Below are 10,452 nucleotides of genomic sequence, written 5' to 3'. Positions count from 1 at the left end.
GAAGAGCATTGTTCACCAAAATGTTCACAATACACCCTTCCCCTCAAGGGTCATCTGCTCTTCGTGGAGTTCAGTCTGAGAGTAACCACCTTACCTCCAAAGCCTTCTATGCTCCTGAAAGAGATCCATCCTCCCACCACAGCCAAGACTACATTCAGCTCATGAGCCAGTATTAATTTGAAAAAAGCAAGAAAGAAACATCACTGCTCCATTATCCCTCTGCTTGCAGAGGAAACTGAAAGTCGCTGTTGACAATACAAAACAGAGACAGGCTTGTATTCTAAGTGTCAATACAGACTTCACCCTCAGGGGCCCCAATTTCCAACAAGAATCCTGCTGTATTTCCTGCCAGCCAGATTCTTTTCTATCCCCATGGAACAATGGGCAAGGAGAGAAAGGTTAAGACTGGCTTAGGATTACTATGTCCACTGTGCAAAGGAAGCTCCAACACTTTATATTGTAGCCATTGATGGTAGTAATCATGATGCCTAAATAAAGAGTGGTCCAATGAGTGAGCATTCCAATAACAGAGCATGACCCAGCACCCAGACTTCTCATAGCATCTCTCCATCTTTAAACGATCATGATGCATCAACCCCACCACCACCACAATGAGCAGAGCTAAATATTGGTTAGCCCCATTTAATAAATTAAATAAATGAGGGGGTAAAATTAAAAAATGGACTATTTCTGATTGTCTCAATAGAAAGCTGCCATTCTGAATGTGGTCATTGCCAAGTTTTATGACTCTTTAGAGACAGGATAAGTATGTACCCATTTGCCATGCTCCTCTGGTGCTCGGTAAATGTGCTTGTCCATGATACCCTGAGTGCTCCTCTGATGCTGGGTAAGTGTGCTTGTCCATGATGCCATGAGTGAGTTCACACTGTCAATTGACATGTTATAATGCTGCAGAATATAATACCATTTGGCATTATTCCTTACATATCCAAGATTTTTTAAAGATAATTGTAGACAATTATACCAACTTTAAGGCAGGATATTGGGTCTGAGGAAGTGAGCAATTTGATCATGAGTCAAGTAAGAAGAGGCCAAAACAGGATTCAAACCACAGTGGGTCCTTTTTATCCCTCAACTAGCTGCTGATTTACACAGTGCATCCATTCCACAAGTATTGGCCAGAGTGACTCCGGCCTTTGGAAAACGTGTCTTCCAGCTTCTGCTGCACTGCTCTGGAAGGTGAGCCCCATACAAGGCTGCTGTCCCAGCAGGTACACTCCACCACAGCTCCAGGAAAGAGCTCCCAAGGCCATCTGGCCATTGCAGACTCCAACCCATGAAGCTACACCTTTTCCTACTATAAAGTGCGAGGTCAGCTCCAGTGTGGTCAGTGTTTTTGTTGTTGAAACCTGTGTTCCTGGAAATGCTCTGTTTTTAACTTTACCCCTGAACCTTTCCTATGTGTCTGGCCTTTTGTTCCAGCATAATGTCAAAAGAGCTGCCTGCTGTAATAAGACTAGTGGACTACGAGCCACTGCTACGACCATTTTGTTCTGTTGAAGACACAGTCATTAATATAGTAACACGGTAGTCAGTAAAATGTCTGAATAGCTCTATCTTTTACATATATTTCAAATGTAACTTAGTGAAGTTTACTCCATAAAGTTTATTACAAGTCATGCTGTGTATGGAAAGTGGGGTGATGCTTGTACATGTGCAGTCAACCCTCAGCCTCATGGGGGCATTATTCCTGGAGTACTCTCTACAGATAAGTTATGCACACTATCTCCTATGTCTTAAGTCATCTCTAGGTTACTTATAATACCCAGTGTAACATGACTTTTCTATAAATAATTGTTCCAATGTATTGTTTGAAGAGTAATGCAAAAAAAAAGTGTGTGCACATTGAGTGTTTCTCTGGTGGGTTGGAGGTGGAGTACACTATGATTAAACCTATGTTCATCTACTGAGCTATAGCGCCAGCCTTAAAAATAATGATTAACCTTGTTTGGTGTTGAGACATGGTTTGAGCTACTTGGGCTGGCTTTGAACTTACTCTGCAGCTTAAGCAGGCCTTGAACCTTGAACTTGTAATCTTCTTGCCTCAATCTGCTGAATAGGTGGGATTATGAACCTCTGTCCACAGCTCCAGCTTTTCTTTGCTTTTTTTTTTTTCAAATATGAATTTGGTTGAATCCAGACATATAGAACTCAAAGACATGGGGTAAAAGGCAGCAGCTACAAGAAGGGACTCTAACCCCCGGGGCATGTACCTCCCTTTAAGAATCTATATCCCGCCTTACAGAGAATCAATACTTATAGTCATCTTGTATCTAAGCAAATTGAATAGAACGGGGAGCTGGAGCAAACCTACTTATTTATTTCATGACAAGGGAAACAACTTTGAGTTCTGTGAGTCTTGACACCTTTGTCAATAAAATCTTCAGACTGCACAATATAGAGTTGTTTAGAATTCATCTTCCTGACAATACCAGGACTTCCAAGAAAGGAGTACCCAGGGGTTAATATGGCAACCACACATCAGTTCCTTGAGACTACTAGCTACGTTGCCCATATCACATCTTACACCAGAACCACCTCATCAGTCCAGTTTGGCCCAGAAAAGAAGAAACAACCGGATGTACCGCACACGTTCCCTTTTTGGTTCCATTTCTTTTTTTTTTTTTTTCCATGTCTAAAGAAGGCAACTGGGTTTGATGTTTTGAGAAGCACTTCGTTTTAATAGCTGATTAGCCTGCAATAAGGTTGAACTTGCATTTTGTTTCTAATTAGCAATGAAAACAGCAGGGTGCTATGTGCACAGTTGCTTTTCTCCACATCTCTCCAAGATATTCTATCCACGCTGTTCGAAGTGCCACATACATCGGAAATGTGCATTTATATGCAGAGCAGGCTTATTGGAGGAGGCATAAAAATGCTCCCTGTAAAGCCCCAGTTTGGGGAAGGTGGGGGTAAAGTTGAAGGTAGTAAACGTGCCTCAGTTGCTTGATTGTTTGAATTGGAGTTGCTAGTGGAGTCGGAAGCTGTTTGGGGTTTCATAGCTTTGGAGAAAATGACACTTTCAATAACATTTTCCTATACAGGTGTAAAATATACAAATTGAGAGAGGAAAATGTTACCATCATTAAAATGCATGCAAGCAAAAGACCTAGGAAGTGAGCATATGGCAGGGAGCTGGGCCAGGGAGGCAGGAGCCTCCAACTAGAGCATTCCTGTACCTTGGCTTTCTGGAGAAGTTGCCTCAGGGGGCTAGAGCCCCAGCTCCATCTTTCCCTAGCTAATTTGGATGATTATGTGATTATTATATCATTTAGGATATTCTCTGCCCATAGTATTTTTTCCCTCTCTGTTCATGGCTCTGATTTGACTTGTTTTTTTTTCCTCTTCTGAGTTTACCATGAGTTGTGGAAAAGCATTTTGAACCACAGAACAGCACAGGATTTTCATTGTATCCATGACAGCCAGGCAGAGAATTTGGGGTGCAATAAACTAAATATTGATCCATAAAATTCATTACAGAGACCGGACATGATTTCCATGTTTTAATACAGCAAAACATATGATGCCTGCTCATATTTTATTCCTGCTCACAGTGGATCCTAATACTCTCAGTTGGCTCATCAAAGCTGCCTCTGAAAACATTTTGACTCCTGCCTTAAAACCTTTGGGATTGATGCCTGTGAGCCCAGGGGTGTTGCATGTTTTAGTGAGGAGTCTTGGGTTTAAGAACTAGTTCCTTTTGCTGAACCCAGTTTATTGTTCTAGATTTGAACATACCTATGTTTCTATGTATGGTCTGCAGATGGTAACAACAAGTTCTAGGTCATGAGAACAAAATACAAGCCATGAGTGCAGTCATTATTACAATATGCAAGCCCCTGTGAAGTCACTACAGAACTCTGAGCAGTATTGCCCGGGGACTCTCAGTTTCCAGCGTCCCGCCTTGTTGGGAGAGAACCAAGTCAGCCTATCGAATGGGACCACTGGGAAGGAAAGGGACAGCAGACAAGGAGACAGCACTTCAGTTACAGGGTCATGGATTTGGATGCCCTTGTCCAAGCACGTGGCTTCTCTGCACATCAAAATATGGTTGAAGGGAAAAGGTATACATAGTCTTCTTTAGGTAGATTTTATGTTACACTAAATTTAATATTGATAATTAATTTTGAAGGTTGACAAAATGGTCGGTGTTTTCCTGAGTTTTTCATAACTAGAATTCAGTTGTTTTCATTGACTAGCTCTACTGTACAAACCAGGACACTGAGGCTAAGAGAGGCGAGGTTGCTTTCCAAGGTCAGTGAGCGTGAAGGAACAACAGAAATGGCAAATAGCCCCTGATAGCCTGAGTGGCTTCGTCTGGGCTGTCCACAGTTACTAGCCTGCTACTGGTTAAGTACAATGTCACTTGTCACACTTCACCATTGATCTGTGATGGCATGAAACTTTGAGAACAAGCAGATTGCATTCCTTTCTGCCTTCTCGGTACAAGAAACTCTCTCTAAATTCCCATTGTTTTATTTGTCAAATGATTTTTTCCTATCCTTGATATCTTAAAAGATATAGAATAATAAAAACAGTCACCCATGACATACTGCAGTGATGATAATGATGAAGTACACTCCCGTTGTTATTAACAGACCCTCCCTTACCAATGGGAGATCCTTAACAAGAACCCCACAAGGCTTCTGAAGTCATGATTATTCCAAAATCCAACATGCTGTGTTTTGTTCTCTATACACACTCCCCTATGGTAAAGTGTAGGCTGGAAATTAGGCACAATGGCGATAATAACTGAAAAACAAATACAACAATAATATAATACTGTGAGAAAAGTAATGTGGATGTGCTTCCTCACTCAGAACACTTACTGTCTGTACTCACTCATCTTTGTGATCCTGGGAGGTAATAGAGTGTCTTCATGATAGAATAAATTGCCATGAATGACATAAGCGCTGAAGCATACTACAAGGGTTTCTTAAAAACACAGACTATGTTACTGTTACAACCACCTAGTAACCAAGGCAGCTACTTAGTGACTAACGGATGGGCAGAATATACCGCATGAGTACCACAGACCAAGTGAAGATGCACAGCCCAGGTGAGATAGAGCTCCACAGTCCGGGATTTCTTCCCACTACTCAGAACGGTGTCCTTTTGGAACTCCTCCACTTAATGTTCTTGTCTTTGGGGCCAAGGTTCGCCCTCAGTAACTAAAACTACAGAAGTAAAACCACAGGTAAGGGGAACCTACTGGATGTTCCCGCGTGTGGTATGGATTAAGTGAGTTCATCCATCAGAGTCAGTTTTCTCTCAGAGGGAGACATGCAGGTAGCAGATGTTTGTTATTAGTAATTATTTTCATTAGAATTGCTGATGCGTCCAGCAGTGGATTGCAGGTACATGCTCAGTGTGCAGAGAGCATCCTATGCCTCTGTCATTAGCAGCAGGTGCTACTGTTTCCATTTCTCTTACACCATAACTTGGTTGAGTTCTTACTTTATGCAGATTTATTTCTCTAGAGCAGTGCTGATCCCTTTAAGTGGATCACACAACAGTGTGTGATTACATGACAATAATAATGACATGCTTGGCTTTATACACTTTCCAATGGTTAGCTGTGTCGAGCTTTGAAGTTAATCCAGGGCACACAGTCAGCTTCGTTTGGATAGGGATCTCACACGAGGCTACAGTTCCAGGTGTGGTGGTTACTCCTCTGAAGTTGTTATAGCTTGGATTTTAGAAGGTAACTGTGAGGTTTTTGTGATGCTTAGATGCCAGTCCATCCATTTGTTAGTTATCTTTCTGTAATCCATTATTTAGGATCTGCAAGATTATTTCTGATCAGCTTTTAGTGCTTTGAACACTCAACCAGTCACTTTCAGAGTTCCACTTTTTTTTTTTTGCAATAATTGACATTATTTATTGAAATAATAATGAAACAACTGCCGGGCGGTGGTGGCGCATGCCTTTAATCCCAGCACTCTGGAAGCAGAGCCAGGTGGATCTCTGTGAGTTCGAGGCCAGCCTGGTCTACAAGGTGAGACCCAGGACAGGCACCAAAACTACGCAAAAAAAAAAAAAAAAAAAAAAAAAAAAACCCTGTCTCAAAAAACAAAACAAAACAAAATTAATGAAACAACATCACATGTAAAGCCCTCCATAAAATTATCCTCCATGCTGGGCTGAGTGGTATACCCAGGACCTCCCAGGGATGTAGAGGGAGATAGAGTGAGCATCTGAAGCCACCCTAGGATACACTCACTTCAGCATTGTTAACATCCTCTAGGACAGCTATCCTGCCCTATGTCTCATATGAAAACTGTCCAGGTCAGTTACCCAGTCATAGCAAGTGGGTTCAGGGTGAAGATCAGATCCCAAAGTAAACGACAGTGTTCAACATTTAACCAGCTACACTGGTTACAAAGTTAGAACCAATCAGTGGGGTTGTTGCTGGTACAAAACTGTGTGGTCCAGAGGCCTTTGGGGCTGCTTTGCAGGAGGAATGCAGAATTAAGAACCTCGGAGCTGGAAAAGCCTGAGAACAATTGGAGGAGGGGTCAAAATGATTGTAAGAGACAGAGAAATAGGAAATCTGTTGTGAGAATGTGTCTCCTAGAAATAACAGGCATACTTTATGTGTGTTGTACTCTGTGTGTGTGTGTGTGTGTGTATGTATGTATTTAATTAAAAATTATGTAATTTTCTCTCCTCTCTCCAATCCCTCTTATGTACCCCCTCCAACTTCGTTTTCTATCAAAATTCATGGCTCTTCTTCTTTAATTCTTATTGTCATACATACATTTAATTGTTATATGTCAAACATGTTATTGCCAAGTAGTTCAGTCTGTTTAGTACCACTTGTTTGTATAAGATTTCAAAGCTGATCACTTGATATTGGATAACCAATTAGGAGGCTTGTCCCTGAGGAAGACTACTTCTCCTGTTCCCAACATGCCTTAGTTGCCTACAACTCATTGTCTATGGGGGGAGCCCCATGAAATCTCTCCTTCCATGCTGGCGTGTCCATTGGTGTTGTGAGTGTGTCTGTGATTCGGTTTCTGTGATTTGGTTGGGTTAATCTAAGTAGGAATACTCACTTCATGTGTGGTCAAAACTCTTACCAAGGCTGGGGTCCCAGACTGAAGAAAAAGAGGAAAGCTTGCAGAGCACCAGCGTCCAGCCTCCTCCCCTTCCCAGTGTTCATCACAATGTGACCAAATGCTTCATTCTCCTACAAACATCACTTTGAACTATGAGCCCAAATCACCCTTCTGTCCCTCAGTTCTTTTGCCTGGTATTTTTGACACAACAGTGAGAAAAGTAATTAATCTTATTCTTGTAATTATCCTTGTCCAGAACAGTTACTTTGTGAAACACTCAGTAGTCACATAGACTTAAGATGAAAATATGGTATAATGCAACACCAAGGGTCATGGAATTGCTATAACCCAAGCCCCCCATGGGCATCAGTGACTGTCCAACAATAGTCTCTGGTGCAGATTCTTCTGCTCAAACTTTTCAAAGCTCTGGAAAGTCTTTCAAAGCCTGCCGCATTCTTCTGAATATCTGAAATGTCTTTGTCTTTGGAAGATGTGATTTATGAGCATGGACAGATCACTTGGAGCCAAGTCTGGCAGGGAGGTCAAGATGGGTGATGTTAGTTTAGAATTACCCCTGTAGATAGACTGCTGCCGGAGTGTTCTCGGGGAGAGATGTTTTGATTTTTCTCAGTGAAGATGAAGTAGTTTATTATCTTTAAGCTTGTAGCAGAAAATTACATGAAATTAAAACAAACCTATTATTGATAACCTCCGTTCCTAGCTCCATCTACGATTGCATCTTAGCAGAGTAATACGCGCTTGTATGAGTGAGAGTGTAGGCATGTTTGTGCTTCCTGAGATGTAAGTATGCAGCTCAACGTACTTGGACAGGCATATGTGGGCAGACATCTGTATGTGCTGCTTCTCCTGGGATAGCTCACTTTACATTTTCCCAGGCATAGTCTCCAGAAACTTCCTATAAATGGGAGGATTTTTCATTGGTGATATTCCTCTAAGATAAGCAATTCTTAACCCTTTCTGGTTGAAACTTACATATTTCTTTTTTGATCTGGTGAAATTTGTGGACTCTTGTAGAAAAAAAAAATATGTTAGGAAAAGAGGAAATAAGGATATCACATTCTGAACTTTGGGCCTAGGATTTAAAATTAAGATTGGCTTAAAATTCACATCACTTCATGTATTTAATATAAGCCTGTTAAAGGGACTCTTCAATAGAAGAGGTACACTATATATTGTATAGGGTCTCATAGCGTACTGGGTTTGATTGCCTGAATAAGACTAAGAAGTAATGACATGGAAAGAACTTAGGGCTCTCTTTGTCCTGGCATTGGGAACTAAAAACCCCATGAAAGGTTTCTACTTTAAGAGATACTAAACAAAATAATGTTTTGTTTTGTTTTCAGAAAGAAAACATTTAGAAGCCTAATAAAGGATGTGAGATTTATTAATGTATAAATGTGGAGATAGGGATTCTTAGAAACACAAAGAAAGATTAGATGGACTATAAGTCCAAAGGAATTGCAGGTAATATAAACAGGGAGGGGGTAATTATAGGATAAATCTCAATATTTCAAAAATACATTTTTATAGAGCTCCAGAAAACATTAGAAGGAAGAAGGGATAATATTTGAATGTATCAGCCTTAACTAATCATAATATCACTCATTGATTATGGATACCCAGAACCAGAAAGGCCAGGAAATTTCAAACAGAGTATGTGTTAATTTTTAATATAGGTTCAGCATAATCAAGCAGCAATGATAAGGAAAAGATAAATAAACAAGCAACAAAAAGAATTGGAAAAAGATCACTAGCCTTTTGACCCACTGCTCAGAAGTCACAATAAATCTGGTAGATAGTTGAAAACTACCTTCGAATGAAGGGGAAAAAATTACCTAGGCATTCTGGAAAAGCTTCAGTGCTAATACTTTTCAAAGTTAAGAATAAAAATATTTAAAGTCTAACAAAATTGATGTTTCCTATCAATATGTTTTTCCTAGAGATATTTCTAAAATGTGTACGTGGCAATAGTGAACATTGAGAGTTGATAAATCCCTATACGAATACACAGACATCGGTGGTACAAATTATAAAAATAATATTCAACCTGTAATACTAAGAAAAAGATCTAAGGAATGAAAAATGTAAAGGATAATCAGCTTAAAATATATGATATTATTAATTTTTATAAAAATGTTTCAGATACTTTCAGAATTGTTGTATCACGTTTGGGCTGTACGGTGTCTAGCGTGGCCATTAAACAGACAGAATTAAATGTGTGACATCATATCAAAGAGGAAAACACAATTAGAAAAATGAATCAAAATGAACAAACACACAGACGTAAAAATTATGCTTTAGATAATCAAAATAAATCAATAACAAATATAAAAAGGTGTTTCAAAGTCTTTCTAGATCTTCAAATTTATCAGCACAAAATATAGAAATAACTATACCAAATAGGAATAAAAAGTTCATATGTATCAATATCATGTAATTGTATCAGTATCAGCCAAAATAGCCACTGATGACTTTTGTCTTAAAAAACAGGCTAGTTTTATCCATAGACATAAATATGAAATTTCCAAACAAGATCATAGAAAACTTAGCAAAGAAGTATATTAAAGAGATAATACATCCTGACCAGGTCTTATTTAATCAAGGAATATAATTTTTAGTATAATATAAAATATATTATAACTTCTACTCTTTAATATTAATGATTCCCTATATTAACAGAATAAAGGGAAAAGTCAAGTAAATCTATGAGGAAGCCATTTGATAACAGACAACATAATTTGTGATAAAAGATCTCAATAAACTAAGACTAGAAAGATATCTCATTCTGATAGGGAGTATGAAGACAGAATTCTACAGTGGTCACCATACCTAGCAGTGACGCATTAGAAGCCTCCCATTTAATGTCAGCAACAAAGAAAAGAAGCCCAGATCTTCACAGCTACTCAGTGATGCAGGATGGATTTCAGCTAGCCAGATAAGGCAGTGAAAGCTATAAATTATAGCTTTGGAAAATAGAAATAACAGCACTATTTGCTTGTGATATGATTTACTGAAATCCAGGAAAAATGCACAACCTATCAAAGGTAAGAAAAGTAAAACAAGAATGACAGTTATGAAATAAGGAAGGAAAGCCCGTTGATATACATCTCTATTTATTGCTAGAACACAGAAGTGTATGTCGATAAAAACAAAAAAATAATCTGCTAGCTGGAAATACACCTGACTAAACATAAATAAGATTTCATTTTTAAAATGACACTTACTGAAGTATATTAAAAAGTAAAATATGTATTGGTGAATAGAAAAAACAAATCAGGTAAATAAAGGTTTCTGTTTTCTCCAAAGGTTCCAAGCATAACTTCTAAAGGCAGAGTTTTGATGACTTCAT

The 10,452-nt window shown here is 39.1% G+C and overlaps 1 protein-coding gene across 1 annotated transcript in view; it reads left to right on the top strand.

Moving 5' to 3' along the window:
- Positions 1-3,807: 3,807 nt before the first annotated feature.
- LOC143269630 (SET-binding protein-like) overlaps positions 3,808-10,452 on the top strand; it is an 85,478-nt gene continuing 78,833 nt past the window's right edge. The window contains exon 1 of the mRNA XM_076555562.1: positions 3,808-5,080. Within this exon, the coding sequence (XP_076411677.1) occupies positions 5,026-5,080 (55 nt within the window). The 5' untranslated portion in view covers positions 3,808-5,025. The remainder of the gene's footprint in view (positions 5,081-10,452) is intronic.

The sequence above is a fragment of the Peromyscus maniculatus genome, chromosome 19 (genome assembly GCF_049852395.1).
Source record: "Peromyscus maniculatus bairdii isolate BWxNUB_F1_BW_parent chromosome 19, HU_Pman_BW_mat_3.1, whole genome shotgun sequence".
NCBI lineage: Eukaryota > Metazoa > Chordata > Mammalia > Rodentia > Cricetidae > Peromyscus > Peromyscus maniculatus.
This window is presented reverse-complemented; position numbering and strand designations above follow the sequence as displayed.